Source organism: Neofelis nebulosa, chromosome 1 (assembly GCF_028018385.1).
Source record: "Neofelis nebulosa isolate mNeoNeb1 chromosome 1, mNeoNeb1.pri, whole genome shotgun sequence".
NCBI lineage: Eukaryota > Metazoa > Chordata > Mammalia > Carnivora > Felidae > Neofelis > Neofelis nebulosa.
Genome location: NC_080782.1, coordinates 131,517,328 through 131,539,439, shown reverse-complemented (window position 1 = coordinate 131,539,439; position 22,112 = coordinate 131,517,328). Strand labels below are relative to the sequence as shown.

At 36.8% G+C, this 22,112-nt stretch overlaps 1 protein-coding gene across 3 annotated transcripts in view; it reads right to left on the bottom strand.

Annotated features, from left to right (window-relative positions):
- The window catches only part of MEIKIN (meiotic kinetochore factor), a 78,315-nt gene that overhangs the window by 28,144 nt on the left and 28,059 nt on the right, over positions 1-22,112 (bottom strand). For all 3 annotated transcript variants that reach the window (XM_058737053.1, XM_058737035.1, XM_058737044.1), the window contains exons 9-10: positions 20,470-20,540; positions 1,892-2,056 (exon numbers count right to left, since the gene is read on the bottom strand). In XM_058737053.1, coding sequence (XP_058593036.1) covers positions 1,892-2,056; positions 20,470-20,540 — 236 coding nt within the window. The remainder of the gene's footprint in view (positions 1-1,891; positions 2,057-20,469; positions 20,541-22,112) is intronic.

Here is a 22,112-nt window from a genome sequence, read left to right as displayed (position 1 = left end):
TCTTCTGGCTTGAGCTAGGTCAAGAAACTCCTAAGAGAACTCTATGTAGGACAAGAACTATGCAAGAATACTTTGCGTGAAATCACTATTAATTTCAGAAGGAACACTAATTTAAGTTTTCAACTAGGAAATGGTGATATGATTATCTTTTTTACTGCTAATAAAAGTATTTTACTTTTAGAATTTGTTTAATTCCTAGTATATTATTTTACTTTTTATGGAAAGGGATTTTAAGTTATTTCTGAAGCTGTTAAAAATATGTGTAATAAGGATAATTGGTTTAAAATAATACATACAAATGTATATAGACACTTCCATATATGCAGTATCAAAGTCGGAGAAATAATAAAGGCTCAATTCCTATTTTTGGAAGATGCAAAGAATCAGACACACAGAGAGACAGGTAGACAAATCAAGAAAGAGAGAGCAAGAGAAAGACAGGATCAGAGACCCAGAAGTTTAAGAGAGAGAGGTAGGGATGGGGGAGGGAGGAAATGGGAAAAGGAAGAAAGGGAGAAGGAAAGGGAGGGAGAATGAGGAGACAAAAGAGATGAAGGAAAAAAAGAGAAAGATTGAGAAGAGAGAGGGAGAGAGAAGGATGAAGAAGATAGAGACCAACAACTATGAACAGAAAGAAACTAACAGAGAAACAGAATTAGAGACAGAGAAGAACAGATGGAGAGAGATCAAGACAGAGATAGGATGAAGAGAGACAGAGCTTGAGACTGAGAGACAAAAACCAGGGAAGGTGAAGACAAACAGGCAGCTGCAAAAGAGAGTGACAGAAATATTCAAAAAGAAGACAGAAAACTTTATTTCTAGCAATCAGCTGTCTTTTCAACTGTTGGATTCCATGAAACAATTAGTGCCTCTGATAAATCTCTTTGAATAGGTGTTTATTATATGCAGCCAACTCTGGAACACAAACTCAGAGTTGGAACTTGAACATCATAGGCAAATTTGTGTTAGGTTTCTTTTTTTTTTTATTTTCTCTCTCTTTTTTTTTTCTTTCATTCTTCCTTTCCTTTCTGGCTTAAAATCTCTTAAAAAAGCTGTTTGTTCAAGACAAAGATGGGATTGTTTATTAGGAAAATTTTTATCAAAAATTTTATGTATATTTAGCTGGTACACTGTCAGCTCTTGAATTCATTAGCTATTTAATCTTTCTTCATCTGGGAAAGGGAATGATGGGGATTATTCTACCCCTGGGGATTGCTGTGCAAAGGTTACGAATAATACATGTAAAGAGAACCTATAGTGCCTACAGAGTAGGAGATATTCAATGATAGCTAGAATTTATTATTGTGGCTGCCACGGAGGTGTTCTGTTCAGACCTCCGTGAAGTGAGAACCTGCTGTTCCAGTGCAAAGAGTGCAGTTACCTGACAGCACCCCAGTCCTCCCCCCCACAACCCTCCCAACTTCTCTGGAATCTGCTTCAGCTTTCAGGTTGAGGCCATCATCTTCTCAGGCAAACCCCAGCCAACGTTTGAGCATAGAAGCCCAATGTAAGACTCCTGTAATAGATAACCTTTGCTCCAGACCTCCTTATGGGGAAAGCTTCTGGCACACTTGCAATGAGGGCTGAGACTATTCCTGCCCAATACTGCTTTCTCCCTATATTCCTTTCTCAGCTGTTATCCCCTCCAGCATACCACTTGAATGAACTCTTAACTCTGTCTGAATATATACTTCCCCATGGTCCCAAGAGACATAATTGTTAACTATCAATCCACTAAAAAAAACCTGCCTATATACAGCTATAAATATAAAGCTCTCTTCATTTTTTCCTAGATTTGTTAACAAATCTATGTATATCTAAATCTTTCCAATAAGTACATTTTCTGGATATAGGCTTTTAAAGAATTAATTAAAAGAAGACCAGTGCTTACCGATGCAGATTCCATGGACTGAGGCAAAAGAACGTTGGTAACTGGTCCACCTGCACTGGTTTCAATAACAGATCTCTGGTGAGATGATGGAACCTTGATTTTTAGATGACGAGAACTTAACTTTGCTTGAAAATTTTTATCTGTATGTTCAGGATCTTTTTCAGGCTGAAATAAACTCATAATCACGAAATATACTCCATCATGAAATACATTCCATAATCATGAAATACACTGTAAAATTATTTGCAGCACTTCTCAGATGTCTTACTTTACTGTAATATTAATGTAATAATTATTACAATTAAAATAGGGTATATTTATCAATCATATAAATATTATATATATAATTCTATTCTTATTTCCTCAACTTGAAAAAGAGTTTTCAACTTAAAGATAAAGGTCTTGTAAAAAAAAAAAGTAAAGTTTTCTACATATTTAAAAATAAAATCTATTGAAAGACAAAACAGTTTGAAATACACGCAACTCGGGGTGCCTGCGTGGCTCAGTTAAGCATCTAACTTCAGCTCAGGTCATGATCTCAAGATCCATGAATTCGAGCCCCACAATGGTCTCTATGCTGACAGCTGGAGCCTGCTTCAGATTTTGGTCTCCCTCTGTCTCTGCCCCTCCCTCGCTCACACTCTTTCTCTCTCTCAAAAATAAATAAGCATTAATAAAAAAAAGAAATACACACAATTCAAAAAATTTCCCTACTACATTTAAGGTAACCTTTCTTAAACAGTGTTCCATGAAAACAGATAATAATGAGATTTATCTACCTGTCGGTAGTGCTAACTAAATTTTTGAGAAAACATCAAATGTATTTATATAAATGTATTTATTATGCAGTCATCTTCATTTAAGAAATCAAAAGTACTCTCTAAGACATCAGGAAGCTGCAACTACAAGAAAGCATGTTCCTTTACCAATTAATCCCTCCATTGAAAATTGCATATTGCTCAGTGACTGCTTGTCTTGTGTGACTTGTCCAATACAGTATTCCCAGTTTACATATATTCAACATAACTGAGGAGGTGAAATTTGAGTTGAGTCCTGAAGAATGACAGTAGTTTTGAGTTGGGGCTGAGGGGATAAACACAATGGTAGAGAGAGGTAGGGGAAGGAAGGAAGGAGCTATAAAGTTCATTTCAATCAAAGGAAAGAACAATGGTATGGAGCAAACAGCAAGGTATTTACTGGCATCTACTGACTTGCTACTCTCATGTGTATGAAGCAAACAGCTTTTTCTCTCACTCCTGTCACCATTCTCAGCAATTTCATCACGCAAGTTGATAACTCATCTAACTAACTAACCCTCCTGCAATTTTCAGTGGTTGACCTTTGCATTTTCAATAACTTTTTCGCTTCATGGTATTTTAGTCATTCTGTGATCAAACATAGCTCTTACCATCAACAGAAATTACAGAATCACCAATTTGAATAGCTTCTTAAATCCTTCCAACCTATGTTCAATTATGTTCATGAAATCAACTCCCCTCCATTGAAATTTCCAATTTACTGATCCTACCATTCTATCTTGATACATTACCCTTCTCCTGTCTTATTCCTTCCTCATCTACCAACATCTATCCTTGTAATTACGTGTGATCCCTTCTTCTATCACAGATATCTGACAAACCCCCAGCCCTAGATGACTCCTGATATCAATATCTCCTGTACCTCCACTGCAGCTGAGTGCTGGGAAAACCATACAATCTGGCATATCAAAGTCACCACAAACTCAAAAGGAGTAGCCACAGACTAGCAACTCTTCTGCATTTCTCTAGCTTCTCATGATTATGTCACTCTCTTCCCATTTTCCTGAAACCTCTGGTCTCCTTCCTTCTCCCATTCTCAGCTGACAGCCTTACCTCACACTTCCCCACAACAACAGAGGTAATCAAACGGACATGACCATTAAGGACTCAATTTTGGGGGCCTGGTGCAAACTAAAAATGTGGGGTTTCTTGTTTAAAAAACTATTAAACATGTCAAGGCAAGAGAGCATTAAATGAAATGTGGGATCCTTCTAAGCACAAAGCCCATGCTGCTACCACTATTTTTACAAATATACCACAATGGTAATATCTCTACTCTTATTTTAAATTTTTTTTCACATTTATTTATTTTTGAGAGAGAGAGAGAAAGAGTGTGAGCGGGGGAGGGGCAGAGAGAGAGGGAGATACAGAATCTGAAGCAGCTCCAGGCTCTGAGCTGTCAGCACAGAGCCCAACGCAGGGCTCGAACCCATAAGCTGTGAGGTCATGACCTGAGCCGAAGTCAGACACTTAACCAACTAAGCCACCCAGCCACCCCTCTCTACTCTTTCAAAGGCCAGTTCCTCCACTTGTATTCTGGATCCCATCTTTCCTCATCTTTTCAAAGACTTCTCTCTTCCCCTAATTGTATACGAAGTTTGTTGGGGTTTTTAAAAACAGCTTTATTGAGATATAATTCACATACCATAAAACTCATTCACTTTAAGAGTAAAATCAATGTTTTTTAGTATGTTCACAGGGTTGTACAACCACTATAGCCTAATTTTAGAACATTTTTGTCCCTCCTAAAAGAAACTCTGTTCCCATTAGCAGTACATCTGCTAATGGAGTAAAAACAAAACAAAACATGTTTCCTCTGACCCTGCCTCTCCTTCTAATTACTGTGCTTTTTCTTAATTCCCCTTCAGAGTCAAGCTCTATATGTAATCATTACTTCCTCACTTCTTTTTTCTTTTTTTCCACCTTTATTGAGGAAAAATTGACAAATATAATTGTATATATGTGAAGTGTACAAGTAACAGTATATACATATACACTGTTGAATGATAACCAAGATCAAGATAATTAATATATCCACCATCTGACATATTAATTTTGTGTGTGTGTGAGAAAGTTTAGAATCTACTCTCAGTAACTTACAAGTATGTAACGGTGTATTATGATCATCATCATGCCATACATCAGATCTTCAGAACTTACTCTCATTATGACTGAAAGTTTGTACCTTTAGACATACATCTCCCCATTTCCCTAGACTCCTAGCCTCTGGCAACTACCATTGTATTTTCTATTCTTTGTTTCTATTCTTTGTTTTGTTTTTTGGGTATTTTTGGGTTTTGCTTGTTTTTTAGGATTCCACATATAAGTGATACCATGCAGTATTTGTCTTCCTCTAGTTTATTTCATTTAGCATAATGCCCTTCAGGTTCATATATGGCAAGATTGTAAATGGCAAGATTTTCTTCTTTTTTTATAACCAAATAATATTCCATTATCTGTATCTATATATCTATATCTATATCTATATCACTTTCTTTACCCATTCATCTATTGAAGGACATTTAGGCTGTTTCCATATCTTGGCTATTGAGAATAATACTGCAGTGAACATGGGAGTGCAGATATCTCCCTGAGATACTGATTGCATTTCCTTTTCCTTTGGATCTATACCCAGAAGTAACACTATAGGATATAGTTCTATTTTTAATAGTAACAGTAGTTTTATTTTTAATTTTATGAGGACCCACCATATGGTTCTCCACAATACTTGTACCAGTTTACATTCCCACTAACAGTATTTAAGCTGTTAAGTATTTTTGCACATCTTTGCCAAAATTTGCTCTTATCTTTCTGCTAATAGCCATCCTACCAGATATGAGGTGATATCTCATTGTGGTTTGCATTTCCATTTCTCAGATTATTAGCGATATTGAGCACTTTTTCATGTACGTTTTGACAACTTTTACATCTTCTTTGGGAGAATATCTATTCCGGTATTTTGCACGTTTTTAAATTGGATTATGTATTTGCTTTTTTGTTACTGAATTGTATAGGATCTTTAACTATTTTGAATATTAACCCCTTATAAGATATATGATTTGTAAATATTTTCTCTCATTCTTTGGGTTGCTTTTCCAATTAATTGTTTTATTAAAAAATAAGTTTATTTATTATAAATTTATTAATTCCTTTGCTGTATAGAAGCTCTTTAGTTTGATGTTGTCTCACTTTAGTTTTTCTTGCATGCTCCTTTCATGTCTTATCAAAGAAATCATTGCCAAGACCAATGTCAAGGACGTTTTCCCTATGTTTTCTTCTAGGAGTTTTATATTTTCAGGTTTTATATTTACATCCTTAATCCATTTTGAGTTAATTTTTGTGAGTGGTATAAGATAGGGGTCCCATCTCATTCTTCTGCATGTGGATATCCAATTTTCCCATTACTATTTATTGAAGAGATTATCCTTTCCCCAGTTTGTGTTCTTGGCACCCTTGTCAAAAATAAGTTGGCTGTATATATGTGGGTTTATTTCTGGGCTCTCTATTCTGTTCCACTGGTATATGTGCCAGTGCTGTACTATTTCCATTCTACAGATTTGTAATATATACTGAAATCAAGAAATGTGATATCTCCAGTTTTGTTCTTCTTTCTCAAGATTGCTTTGGCTACTTGGGGGTCTTATATGGTTCCACACAAATTTGAGGAGAGTTTTTCTATTTCTGAGAAAAAATGTGATTGGAATTTTGAAAGGACAGCATTGGCTGTGTAGATTGCTTTGGGTAGATGGACATTTTCACAATATTAATTCTTCCAATCTAAAAACATGCAATATCTTCCCATTTCTTTGTGTCCTCTTCGATTTCTTTTATCAGTGCCTTAGAGTTTATAGTGTACAGGTCTTTTACCCCCTTGGTTAAATTTATCTCTAAGTATTTTATTGTTTTTGATGAGATTCTAAATGGGATTTTTAAAGAAAAAACACAGTTCTTTCCTCCACTGAGTATTTCTCTTGTGAGTCTCCTTTACTACTCATTCAAAACACTCACACTTCTGATACTTCTGGTCACTACATGTGTTGGGAGTTTTCCCCACAACAAAATTTCTCTGCAACACCAGCTAGATGTCCTACAATTCAACTCTATTCTAACACTGTTTACCTGGAGATAATATCAGATCCCACAGGTTAAAGGCTTAGTCCCACAAGACTGCTCCCATACTAATCCAGATGCCAATCACAAGTAGTAGGTCCCCAGATTATCCTCAAGTTCTATACAATTTGGCAACAAATTGGAAGCCCCCATCACCCTATCCTCAGGTTCAATTAATTTGCTAGGGCAAATCACATAACCCAGGGAAACACTTACATTTACTAATTTATTAAAGGATATATACTAATATAGAGTGAGGTCTGGGAGGGTCCCAAACATAAGAACTCACCAACCTAGAAGCTCTTCAAATCTCCTTCTATTAGAATTGTTATGGAGGGTTCCTCATGTAGGCATAATCAATTACTAACTTCATTCCAGCTCCTTTCCCCTCTTTGGAGAAGGGAGTGACTGGGTTGAAAATTTCAAGCTTTTAATTATGGCGTGGCCTTCCTGATGACCAGGTCCATCTAGGAGCCACAAAGGAGTCCACCCAGAGTTGTCTCATGAACAGAAGATCCTCTAGTATTCTTATAACTTAGGGATTTACAAGGGTTTTAGGAGCCTTGTGTCAGGGATGGGGTCAAAAAAAATATTAAAACAAGAGACGCTCCTGGTGTTCTTAACACTTAGGAAATTACAAGCACTTAGGAGCTGTGTGCCAGGAAATGGGGACGAAGACCAAAATATATATTTCCTCTTATCTCACAGGATTGCTTTCTGATTTGTTTCAAATAGTTTAATGCTAGTGTATAAGAACATAACAAATTGTTGTATGTTGATTTTGTATTCTGCAACTTTACAGAATTTATCCATTAGTTCTGACAGTTTTTTGGTAGAGTCTTTAGGGTTTTCAATATATAATATCATGCCATCCACAAAGAGATAATTTCCCTTCTTCCTTTCCTATATGCATGATTTTTACTTCTTTTTCTTATCAAACTGCTCTGGCTAAAATGTGCAGTACTATACTGAATAGAAGTGGCAAGAGTGAACATCTTTTCTTATTCCTGATCTTAAAGGAAAACTTTTAACTTTTCACCACTGAGTATGATATAAGCTATGGGCTTGTCATATGTAGCCTTTATTATGTTGAGGTATGTTCCTTCTATACCTAATTTGTTGAAAGTTTCTATTATGAAAGGATGTTGAATTTTGTCCAGTGCTTTTCTGCATCTATTGAAATGATATGCTTTCTATCCTTCATTCTGTTAATGTGGTGTATCTCATTAACTGATTCTCTTATGTTGAACTATACTTTCATACCAGGGATAAATCCTATTTGATTGTGAAATATGATGTTTTCAATTCGCTCTTGAATTTGGTTTGCTAGTGTTTTGTTGAGGATTGTTATCTACGTTCATCAGGAATATTGGCCCGTAATTTTCTTTTCCTTTAGTGTCCTTTCCTGGAGTTGGTATCACAATAAAAGCTGTCTTTGTAAAATGAGTTTGGAAGTGTTCCTTCCTCTTCAGTTTTTAGAAAAGTTTGAGAAGGACTGATACTAATTCTTCTTTAAACATTTAAACATTAGATGAGGCACCTGAGTGTCTCAGTTGGTTGAGCGTCCAACTCTCGATTTCAGCTCAGGTCATGATCCCAGGGTTGTGGGACTGAACCCCACATCAGGCTCTGTGCTGAATGTGGAACCTGCTTAAGACTCTCTCTCTCTCTCTCTCTCTATCCAAAGGGAGCCAATTCCCGTCACTGAACTTGCTTGCCACCGTGCAAACGCCCACCACTGTGCTTCTGTGGATCCATCCCTCCGACAGGCCCGCTTCCCTCCCGGTGCTGTGGGGCCCCTCCCACAAGGGACCACCGAAGGCAAAGCTAGCTAAGCCTGCCCCTCCCGCCCCTGTGCACCTTGCAGAACCACCTGGCTAATACGCCCTTGACCAGATCCCATCAAAGCAGCACCACAAGCCTGGCAGTATGCAAGTAGCCCAGACAGGGCCACACCACTCCACAGTGAGTCCTGCCCCTGGGAGAGGGGAAGATGAGGTACACACCAGTCTGACTGTGGCCCCAGTGGTGGGCTGGGGGCAGACATCAGGTCTGACTGTGGCCCTGACACAAGTTACTGCTAACAGCACAGGGGAAGTGTCCTGCAGTTTGGAGTTACCACAGGGACTACCCAAAATGATGAAATGGAATAATTCTCCTCAAAAGAAACTCCAGGAAGTAGCGACAGCTAATGAATTGATCAAAAACTATTTAAGCAATATAACAGAACAAGAATTTAGAATAGTAGTCATAAAATTAATTGCTGGGTTTGAAAACAGCATAGAGGACAGCAGAGAATCTATTGCTACAGAGATCAAGGGACTAAGAAATAGTCATGGGGAGCTAAAAAATGCTATAAATGAGCTGCAAAATAAAATGGAGTTAGCCATAGCACGGATTGAAGAGGCAGAGGAGAGAATAGGTGAATTAGAAGATAAAATTATGGAAAAAGAGGAAGCTGAGAAAAAGAGAGATAAAAAAATCCAGGAGTATGAGGGGAGAATTAGATAACTAAGTGATGCAATCAAATGGAACAATATCCATATCATAGGAATTCCAGAAGGAGAGAGAGAAAGGGGCTGAAGGTATACTTGAACAAATTATAGCTGAGAACTTCCCTGATCTGGGGAAGGAAAAAGGCATTGAAATCCAAGAGGCACACAGAACTCCCTTCAGATGTAACTTGAATCGATCTTCTGCACAACATATCATAGTGAAACTGGCAAAATACAAGGATAAAGAGAAAATTCTCAAACCAGCTAGGAGTAAACATGCTGCCAGAAAGGAATGGCAGGAAATCTTCAATGTGATGAACAGAAAAAAAATATGCAGCCAACACTCCTTTATCCAGCAAGTCTGTCATTTAGAATAGAAGGAAGGAGACATAAAGGTCTTCCTAAACAAACAAAAACTAAAGGAATTTACCACCACTAAACCAGCCCTAAAGAGATCCTAAGGGGGATCCTGTGAGACAAAGTGCCAGAGACATCACTACAAGCATGAAACCTACAGACATCATAATGACGCTAAACCCCTATCTTTCATAATAACACTGAATGTAAATGGACTAAATGCGCCAACCAAAAGACATAGGGTATCAGAATGGATAAAAAAAACAAGACCCATCTATTTGCTATCTACAAGAGACTCATTTTAGACACAAAGATAACTTCAGATTGAAAGTGAGGGGATGGAGAAGTATCTATCATGCTACTGGAAGTCAAAAGAAAGCTGGAGTAGCCATACTTATATCAGACAAACTAGACTTTAAATTAAAGGCTGTAACAAGAGATGAAGAAGGACATTATATAATAATTACAGGGTCTATCTATCAGGAAGAGCTAACAATTATAAATGTCTATGCACCAAATACGGAAGCCCCCAAATATATAAAACAATTAATCACAAACATAAAGCAACCTTATTGATAAGAATGTAGTAATTGCAGGGGACTTTAATACCTCACTTAGAGCAATGGATAGATCATCTAGACACAGAATCAATAAAGAAACAAGGGCCCTGAATGATACATTGGATCAGATGGACTTGACAGATATATTTAGAACTCTGCATCCCAAAGCAACAGAATATAATTTCTTCTCGAGTGTACATGGAAGATTTTCTAAGAGAGATCACATACTGGGTCACAAAACAGCCCTTCATAAGTATAAAAGAATTGAGATCATACCATGCACTCTTTCAGACCACAAGGCTATGAAACTTTAAATCAACCAAGAAAAAGTCTGGAAAACCTCCAAAAGCATGGAGGTTAAAGAACACCCTACTAAAGAATGAAGGGGTCAACCAGGAAATTAGAGAAGAAATTTAAAAATATATGGAAACAAACAAAAATGAAAATACAATAATCCAAACACTTTGGGATGCAGCGAAGGCAGTCCTGAGAGGAAAATACATCGCAATCCAGGCCTATCTCAAGAAACAAGAAAAATCCCAAATACAAAATCTAACAGCACACCTAAAGGAAATAGAAGCAGAACAGCAAAGAACCCCAAACCCAGCAGAAGAAGAGAGATAATAAAGATCAGGGCAGAAATAAACCATATAGAATCTAAAAAAAATGTAGAGCAGATCAATGAAACCAAGAGTAGGTTTTTTGACAAAATAAACAAAATTGATAAACCTCTAGCCAGGCTTCTCAAAAAGAAAAGGGAGAGGACCCAAATAGATAAAATCATGAATGAAAATGGAATTATTACAACCAGTCCCTCAGAAATACAAGCAATTATCAGGGAATACTAGGAAAAATTATATTCCAACAAACTGGACAACCTGGAAGAAATGGACAAATTCCTAAGCACCCACACACTTCCAAAACTCAAACAGGAAGAAATAGAAAACTTGAGCAGACCCATAACCAGCAAATAAATTGAATCAGTTATCAAAAGTCTCCCAACAAATAAGAGTCCGGGACCAGATGGCTTCCCTGGGGAAGTCTACCAGACATTTAGAGCAGAGATAATACCTACCCTTCTCAAGCTGTTCCAAAAAATAGAAAGGGAAGGAAAACTTCCAGACTCATTCTATGAAGCCAGCATTACTTTGATTCCCAAACCAGACAGAAACCCCACAAAAAAAGAGAACTACAGGCCAATATCCCCGATGAATATGGATGCAAAAATTCTCAACAAGACACTAGCAAATCGAATTCAACAGCATATAAGAATTAATCACCATGATATATTGGGATTCATTCCTGGGGTGCAGGGCTGGTTCAACATTTGCAAATCAATCAATGTGATACATCGCATTAATAAAAGAAAAGATAAGAACCATATGATCCTGTCAATCGATGCAGAAAAAGCATTTGACAAAATTCAGCACCCTTCCTTAATAAAAACCCTCAAGAAAGTCAAGATAGAAGGAACATACTTACACATCATAAAAGCCACTTATGAAAAGCCCACAGATAATATCATCCTAAATGGGGAAAAACCGAGAGCTTTCCGCCTGAGATCAGGAACACGACAGGGATGTCCACTCTCACCGCTGTTGTTTAACATAGTGTTGGAAGTTCTAGCATCAGCAATCAGACAACAAAAGGAAATCAAAGGCATCAAAATTGGCCAAGATGAAGTCAAGCTTTTGCTTTTTGCAGATGACATGATATTATACATGGAAAACCCAAAAGACTCCACCAAAAGTCTATGAGAACTGACACATGAATTCAGCGAAATCGCAGGATACAAAATCAATGTACGGAAATCAGGTGCATTCTTACATACTAATAATGAAGCAACAGAAAGAGTAATAAAGAAACTGATCCCATTCACAATGGCACCAAGAATCATAAAATAACCTAGAAATAAACCTAACCAAAGATGCAAAAGATCTGTATGCTGAAAACTATAGAAAGCTGATGAATGAAATTGAAGAAGATATAAAGAAATGGAAAAACATTCCGTGCTCATGGATTGGAAGAATAAATATTGTTAAAATGTCAATACTCCCAAAGCTATCTACACATTCAATGCAATCCCAATCAAAATTGCACCAGCATTCTTCTTGAAGCTAGAACAAGCAATCCTAAAATTCATATGGAACCACAAAAGGCCCCGAATAGCCAAAGTAATATTGAAGAAGACCAAAGCAGGAGGCATCACAATCTCAGACTTTAGCCTCTACTACAAAGCTGTAATCATCAAGACAGCATGGTATTGGCACAAAAACAGACACATAGATCAGTGGAATCGAATAGAGACTCCAGAATTGGACCCACAAAAGTATGGCCAACTAATCTTTGACAAAGCAGGAAAGAATATCCAATGGACAAAAGACAGTCTCTTTAACAAATGGTGCTCGGAGAACTGGACAGCAACATGCAGAAGAATGAAACTAGACCACTTTCTTATACCACTCACAAAAATAAACTCAAAATGGATAAAGGACCTGAATGTAAGACAGGATACCATCAAAACCCTAGAGGAGAAAGCAGGAAAAAACCTCTCTGACCTCAACCGCAGCAATTTCTTACTTGACACATCCCCAAAGGCAAGGGAATTAAAAACAAAAATGAACTATGAGGACCTCATGAAGATAAAAAGCTTCTGCACTGCAACAGAAACAATCAACAAAACTAAAACGCAACCAACAGAATGGGAAGATATTTGCAAATGACATATCGGACAAAGGGCTAGTATCCAAAATCTATAAAGAACTCACCAAATTCCACATCTGAAAAACAAATAATCCAGTGAAGAAATGGGCAGAAAACATGAACAGACAATTCTGTAAAGAAGACATCCAGATGGCCAAGAGGTACATGAAAAGATGCTAATGTCACTCCTCATCAGGGAAATACAAATCAAAACCACACTCAGATACCACGTCATGCCAGTCAGAGTGGCTAAAATGAACAAATCAGGAGACTATAGATGCTGGAGAGGATGTGGAGAAACAGGAACCCTCTTGCACTGTTGGTGAGAATGCAAACTGGTGCAGCCGCTCTGGAAAACTGTGGAGGTTCCTCAAAAAATTAAAAATAGATCTACCCTATGACCCAGCAATAGCACTGCTAAGAATTTACCCAAGGGATACAGGAGTGCTGATGCACAGGGGCACTTGTACCCCAATGTTTATAGCAGCACTTTCAACAATAGCCAAATTATGGAAAGAGCCTAAATGTCCATCAACTGACGAATGGATAAAGAAGTTGTGGTTTATAAACTCAATGGAATACTACATGGCAATGAGAAAGAATGAACTATGGCCTTTTGTAGCAACATGGATGGAACTGGAGAGTGTTATGCTAAGTGAAATCAGTCATACAGAGAAAGACAGATACCATATGTTTTCACTCCTATGTGGATCCTGAGAAACTTAACAGAAGACCATGGGGGAGGGGAAGGGAAAAAAAGTTAGAGAGGGAGGGAGCCAAACCATAAGAGACCCTTAAAAACTGAAAATAAACTGAGGGTTGATGGGGGGGTGGGATGGAGGGGAAAGTGGGTGATAGGCATTGAGGAGGGCACCTGTTGGGATGAGCACTGAGTGTTGTATGGAAACTAATTTGACAATAAATTTCATAGTAAAAAAAAAAAAGATTTTCTCTCTTTCTCTGTCTGCCGCTCTTCCACAGCTCATGCTCTCTCTCTAAAATAATTTTTTTTTAAAATTATACATTTGGTAGAATTCACCAGTGAAGTCATCTGGTGTCTTAATTGCCAGAGATTTTTTATTACTGATTCAGTCTCCTTGCTTTTTGTCTGTTCAGATTTTTTATTACTTAATTTTTCAGTCTAGGTAAGTTTCTATCTGTTTCTAGGAATTTATCCATATATTTATCTAATTTGTTTATGTATAATTACTCATGGTACTGTTATGTTCCTTTGTATTTCTGTGGTATGAACTGTAATGTCTCCTCTTTCATTATAATTTTATTAATTGGAGTAATCTTTCTTTCTTTTTTAAAGTTTATTTATTTATTTTGAGAGAGAGAAAGATAGAGAGAGAGAGGTAGAGGGAGAGATCAGAGAGAGAATCCCAAGCAGGTTCCACACTGCCGTGCAGAGCCCCACACAGGGCTTGAACTCACAAACTGTTTAGGACCTGAGTCAAAATCAAGCGTTGAGCATTTAAATGACTGAGCCACCCAGGCACCCCTCTTTCTTTCTTAAACTGGACAAAAGTTTTTCAATTGTTCATCTTTTAATAAAACTAACTCTTAGTTTTGTTAATGATTCCTATTGTCTTTCTAATCTCTATTTCATTTATTTCTTCTTTAATTTTTATTTCTTTCCTTCTGCTAACTTTGGACTTTGTTCTTTTTCTAGTTCCTTGCAGTATAAGGTTACGTTGCTTATTTGAGACCTTAATTTTTTCTTAAGGACAGTATTTATCACTATAATGTTCTCTCTTGGGTTACTTTTGCAGCATCCCTTAAGTTTTGGTATGTTGTGTTTCCATTTTCATTTGTCTCAAGATATTTTTGGTATCTCTTTTGATTTCTTCTTTGACTCATTAGTTGCTCACAAATGTGTTAATTTTCACATATATGTGAATGTTCTCCCTTTCCCTTTTTTTAAGTGTCTTTGAGAGAAAGAGAGAAGGAGCATGAGTGGCTGAAGGGCAGAGAGACAGAATCCCAAGCAGGCTCTGATAGTTCAGACATGGGGCTCAAACCCATGAACCATGAGATCATGAGCTGAGTCAAAACCAAGAGTCGGTAGCTTAACTGACAGAGCCACCCAGACACCCTCCCCCCTTTCCTTCTGTTACAAATTTTTAGTGTCATGCCAATGTGTTCAGAAAAGATAGTTGATATAATTTCAATCTTTTTAAATTTGGTAAGACTTGTTTTGTGCCACAACATGTAATCTATCCTAGAGCATGTTCCATGTGCACTGAGAAGAATGTGGACTCTATTGTTGTTAAATAAAATGTTTTGTATATGTCTGTTAGGTCCATTTGGTCTAAAGTGTTGTCCAAATCCATTATTTCCTCCATGATTTTCTCTCTGGATCATCTATTCATTGTTGAATAATAGGGTATCGAAGTATTCTACTATTATTGCATTGTTGTGTATTTCTGCCTTGAGACCTATTAATGATTATGTAATATAATTAAGTGCTTCAGTATTGCGTCTGTATATATTTAACTTGTTATATCCTCTTAATGAATTGACCCCTTTATCATTATGTAATAACATTGTCTGTTATTACAGCTTTAACTTAAAATCTATTTAGTCTGATAAAAGTATACCTTTTATCATCAGGAGTATACTCCTGTTCTCTTCTAGTTTCCATTTCCATGGAATAATTTTTTCCATTCTTTCACTTTCAGCTTAATTGTCTTTAAAGCTTAAATGAGTCTCTTGTAGGCAGCATGTAGTTGCGCTATTTTTTATTCCCCCACTTTGTGTCTTTTAAATGAAGAATTTTAATCATTTAAAGTAATTTTTGATAGGTAAGAACTTACTGATAGTAAGCACTATCATTTTTTAATTACTTTCTGATTGTTCTACAGTTCCTTTGTTCCCTTCTTCCTCTCTTGCTGTCTTTTTTATGAACGAATGATCTTTTAAAAAATTTTTTAAATGTTTTATTTATTTTTGAGAGAGAGACAGACTGCAGGTAGGGGAGGGGCAGACAGAGAGAGGGAGACACAGATTCTGAAGCAGGCTCCAGGCTCTGAGCTGTCAGCACAAAGCCCAATGCGGGTTTCGAACTCATGAACTGTGATATCATGACCTGAGCTGAAGTCGGATGCTCAACGGACTGGGCCACTCAGGTGCCCCTCTTTATGAATGGATGATTTTTATAGTGGTATGCCTTGATTCTTTTCTCTTTATCATTTGTGAGTCTCTTAAAGATTTTGGCTTTGGGATTACCATAGGGCTTTCAAAATACTTTTAATAGTCTATTTTAAGATGATAACAAATCAACTTCGACTGCACAAAAATATTCTACTCCCCACCTCCACATATGTTTTATGTTTTTGGTGTCCCAATTTACTTCTTTTTATATGTTATATTTCCTTCTTTTCTATAACTCTTCAATCTTTTCTAATCTGGCTTGCCTGTCACCAGTCCACTAAAATTATTCATGCTAGAGTCATTGGTTTCCTTCTTGATTGTGAATGCAACTGACTTTTAAAAAACTAACAAATTTTTTAGAGAAGTTTGAGGTTCACAGAAGAATTGAGCAAAATGCATAGAGTTCCCATATACCCCTTGACCATACTCATGCACAATCTCCCTTATTTAACGTACTGCAACACAGTGCTACATTTATTAGGATAGATAAACTTATACTGGCATATTATTTTCCTTCTCCTTGAAGAACTTCCCTTAATATTTCTTAAAAGGAAGGCCTACTGGCAACAAATTATAAATTTTTGTTTGTCTGAGAAAATCTTTAATTGTCCTTCATTTTTGAAGGAGAATTTCACAAGGTATAGAATTCTAGCTTGGTTGTTTTTTTCTCTCAGCAAATATTTCACTTCAGTCTTTTATTTCTTAATAGTTTCTAAGGAGAGATCTGTAATGCTTACCTTTGATCTTCTATAAGTAAGGTGTTTTTCTCCCTCTGGCTTCTTTAAAAATTTTTTCTTTCTCTTTGATTTTCTGATGTTTGAATATAATAAATCTAGATGTAGTTTTGGGAGCATTTATCCTGTGTGGTATTCTGTGAACTTCCTGAATCTATGATTTGGTATCTGACAATAATTTTGGGAAATTCTGACTCATTATTGCTGCAAATGTTGCTTTTGTTCCTTTTTCTGTTTCTTTTCTTTCTGGAATTCCAATTATGTGTATGTCACACCTTTTGTAGTTGTTTCACAGTTATTGAATAGTCTGGTTTTTGTTTTGTTTTTTTGTTGTTTTTGTCTTTTTTCTCTTTGCTTTTCAGTTTTGGAAGTTTCTTCGGTCATATCCTCAAACTTAGGTATTCTTTCCTAAGTTGTGTCCAGTCTACTAATGAGTCCATCAAAGGCATTCTTTATTCTTGCTATAGTATTTTTAATCTCTAGCATTTCTTTTTTGATCTTTCTTAGAACATCTATCTTTGTGTTTATATTATTCATCTGTTCTTGCATGTTGTCTACTTTTTCCTATAATGTCCTTAGCATATTAATCATAGTTATTTAAAAATTCTGGTCTGATAATTCTAATACTACTGCCACATCTGACTCTGATTCTGATGTTTATTCAGTCTCTCAAACTTTTTTTTGCCTTTTAATATGCCTTGTAATTTTTTGCTAAAAGGTAGACAAGATGTACTGGTTAACAGGAACTGTGGCAAATAGGCCTATAGTAATGTAGTGGTAAGATGTGGGGGGAGGGGAAGCAGTCATAGGGCTGTGATGACATCTTTTTTGTTTATTGTTTAGCCTGTGCTTCTGGATGGTAAAATTCACCAGTGTTTCTTGGTTCTCACACCTCCTTAGGTGGGACAGCACAGCTAGAGAGAGATGTAGTTGTGTATTTCCTGTCCTTTTTTTAAGTTTATTTATTCATTTTGAGAGAGAGAGAGAGCAAGGGTGCACACGTGTTGGGGAGGAGCAGAGAGAGAGGGAGAGAGAGAATCCCAAGCAGGATCCGCACTGTCAGTGCAGAGTCCCATGCGGGGCTTGAACTCACAAACTATGAGATCATGACCTGAGCTGAAATCAAAAGTTGGACCCTTAACCAGATGAACTACCCAGGCTCCCCTGTAGTTGGGTATTTCCATTCCCCCATGTGGAAGTTAGAGGAAGCTAGAATTGGAGTATTTTTCTTTCCTCATTTGAAAAAGCAGAGCTGGCTGGAGTTGGGTACTTCCCTTCCCCCAGGTAGGATAGCCTCTGCTAAAATACCAGCAAATTAAGCTCTGGTAAAATATTTTCTTCTGATGGAAGGCTTTGTTAAGAACAAAATACTCCAGGGGCACCTGGGTGGCTCAGTTGGTTAAGCAAACAACTCTTGATTTTGGTTCAGGACATGATCTCAAGGTTTGTGGGATCAGGTTCCATGTTGGGCTCCATGCTGAGCATGGAGCCTGCTTGAGATTCATTCTCTCTCTCTCTCTCTCTCTCTCTCTCTCTCTCTCTCTCTCCCCCTCTCCCCTGCTTTATATTTCTCTCAAAATAAATAAAAAAATTTTAAAAAACATTAAAAAAGAACAAAAAAGAACAGAATATTCTAGTGTATTTCCAAATGGTTCTTTTTCCCTTCTCACTACTAAAAGCATGAGGGGATTTTTCTTTGATATTTACTGTGAGGACTTGGTAGAGGTCCCTCCTAGAAGTAAAGCTCATAAAAGTATTGAGGCCCCCTGATGACTGTGTTCCTCTTGAGTTTTTAACTCTCAGTGTTGTCCTCAGTGAGCCTCCAGCAACTCACCAATCACACTAGCACTGGTTCCCATTCCAGCACTGGTTCTCAGGGAGGTTTCTGTTCACACATTTCTGTTCCAGTAAGTCATGATTATCTATATCCACTGACCTGTCTTTCCAAGTTTTACTGCAGCACTTTAGCCTATGACCTTATTTTTCTGACATGCCTAAAAAGAGTTGTTGATTTTTCACTTTGTTCAGCTTTTTACTTGTTAGGACAGAGAGGTGACTTCTAAGTTCCTTACATGCTAGACCAGAAATTTGAAGTCCTCCAATTTTATAAAGTTCTTTATAACACTGGGATTCCAAGCAACATTCAGCATTGTTAACCACTCCCTCTTTTAGGAGTAAATGCTCTCCTCTCTTGTCTTCTATGATACCATATTCTGTTTATTTCCCTCCTTTTCTCTGTCCATTCTTACTTTTGTACCTGACCATAAAGCTTTCCAAGGAATGATCCTGGACTCTTGTCTCTTCCTCACTTGATAGATACTCATTCTTTCTAACATGCTTTCATCTATTTCTATGAATTTAAAACACTGTACACTTCTTTTCTGTCCTAACCTGCAGAGTTGTAGCCAATGGTCCTTCCAACATTTTCATTTTCAGGTGCCCTCAAACTTCCTGCCTTTCCTATCACAGTAAATAGCACCTTTATCCACCAAAGCTGGTTAATACAGAAACCTAGATGTCTTTTTTGACACCTCTCATTCTTTTACCCTCTATATCCGATTCTTGAACTCTACAGGCATAATTATCTTGAATCCATGCTTATTTTTCCATCTCTCCTACAAAAAACCCTAGTCAAAGGCACCACAATCTTTTTTTTTTTTTTTTTAATGTTTACTTTTGAGAGATTGCGTGCAGGGGAGGGACAGAGGGAGAGGGAGACAGAGGATCCCAAGTGGGCTCTGCACTGACAGCAGACAGCCTGATGTAGGGCTTGAATTCACAAATCATGAGATCATGACCTGAGCCCAAATTGGACGCTTAACTGACTGAGCCACCTACGCGCCCCAAAGCCACCACAATCTTGCACCTAAAATATCTGCAACTTCATCCTACGGAGTCTTCCTACTGACAGTCTTGCCCTTTTGCAATTTTCTCCCCAATGTATACAATGACAGTAAAGTGTAGTGTAAAGAATACAGGATTAGATCCAGAAAGACCTGCCACAAACTCTTCAAACATACTAATTAATATCTAGATCTCATTTTTCTCAGCTATAAAATGGGTGGAAACAAAACAAAACAAAACAAAAACTTAGGTGATAGGAATGCTATAAGGAAAAGATACAATTTATAAAAGAAGTGCTTAGAATAATGCTTAGCATTGAATACTCACTCAAATAGTAGCTCTATTACATACAAAACAAAATTCAATTTCCTCCCCAAAGATCTCTAGACTCTAGGACTAAAGTACTAATTCACAAATATTCCTCAGCAGAAAACACTGCTGTGGACATACAGCAAATGTCTTATTTTCACCTTAAATGAATGTTTAATAGACATCCACTTATCCAAAAGGAATCTGGAAAATCTGTAAATTTCAATTCTCTTTCACTAAACCTATATAGAGTATATATTCAAGTAACAATAATATTAACTACTAAATTCAAAAAATATTTGAAATTATTGACTTAAATAACTGAAAAATAATTCCTATAAAACTGTTAGTTAAGAATATGCTCTGGGATGAGCACTGTGTGTTGTATGGAAACCAATTTGACAATAAATTTCATATATTGAAAAAAAAAAAGAATATGCTCTATATTAATTAAATTTATGGTTTATGTAGTTATTCTGCTTTAATACTTGCTTTTTTCTTTGTTTTTTCAGGTGCTGAAGGGTAAGTTTTCTCAGCAAGTAAAACTTCACAAGCTGCATTATCTGTAAAGAAAAAGATACTTCAATATTTTAATTATTTAACCTCTCCTTAACTATAAGTATAGAAAATAGAACTCAAATTTGAAAAACAAAACCCTGATTTCAATGACTGCATCTCTGTAGTAGTTTCAGAAGAAAAACTTAATATATGTTGAATAATCTGACTTGCTATAGATAAGAGTCCCAGGTTTCATAGGCGTAAATAAGCTCTATGTAAAATATTTACTTTTCAATTAATAGAGAAAGGTGTGTGTGATTAAAATTCTTCATTAATTATCCTTTCATTTCCATATTCCTGTATTTTCAGGCTCTCTTGAAACTTCTCTACTGCAACTTTTCTATCAACATTTAAAAGATAGTCAGGACTCTTTGATCTTAACAAAAACTTTATCTGTACCCAATACCCCTTCATGCTATATCCCCTCTCTCCTCTTATCCACAGGCATGTCCACATTACTAACATAACTTCCTCTCCTCCTGTTTACTCCCAAACCCACAGCAATCTAATTTCAGGTCCCACAAATATGAGCAGAAACCTTTCCTGCCCTACCTTATTGGACATCAGTACAACAAGCATGAACATTTTCCCTCTGGTCCCTTTCATGGCTCCTACTCAGTCCTGACTCTTCTCTTTTTTTTCACTCTCCAGACTCAATCCAAAAAGCAACAAAAATCTTTTGACTGTCTGCTTTCTGCCAAAGTTACCTAGCATATGTACTTAATATGCAAATTTGGTTTTTCTTTGTTCTTAACACTAATACCTTGCTTTAAGGCAACAAGAGATTTCCCTTCGGATTATTTCAGTAGTTTTTCAATTTTGCCCCTCTGTACTCCACTACCCACGTTACATACCTAAAATACAAGTCTAATATCATCTGCTTAAAACTTCCCCAAGGCCTTCCACTTCCCAGTTAAAACTCAAGCTTTTTAACTTAGCATATAAAATCCTGATTTTTGTGATGCCTGCCTATAATACATATACATTCCCAGCCTCGTTGCAGAGGCTAATTAGGTTTCTAGATACAAATAGGATACCCATTTAAATTTGAATTTCAGATGAGCAAGTAGTTTTTTAGTATAAGTATATGCCATGTAATAGTACAAGCATATACAATATTTGTGACATAATTATATTAAAAATTATTTATCTGAATTCAAAATTAACTGACCATTCTGCATCTTTACTTGCTAAATCTGGCAACCCTTGAGACTAACCACTTCACTCATCTTCATCTCCTCAAGTAGAGGGAAGTAGTAGGTTTCAGAATTCTGTAACAGATAAAATTGGTACCAAGGTTTGGTAATAGATTAAGTCTAAGAAGTAACAAAGAGGAAGGTGTCAAGAATGATCCCGATGTTTCCAGTCTGCTAAGCTACACTTGATAGATGGAAGACACTAGTGGAAGACCAAGTTAGGTCTTGGTTGTGACGATTCTCAGTCCTCAATTCCTGCTTTATTTATTCTCTTGGTAACTTTTGTTACAGCTACTTCTAAATGCTCAAGTGTTTCATTTACATTCTTTTTGCATGTTTGTTTTCTATGCCACTTCCTAGGTGATCTCATCTGATCCTATG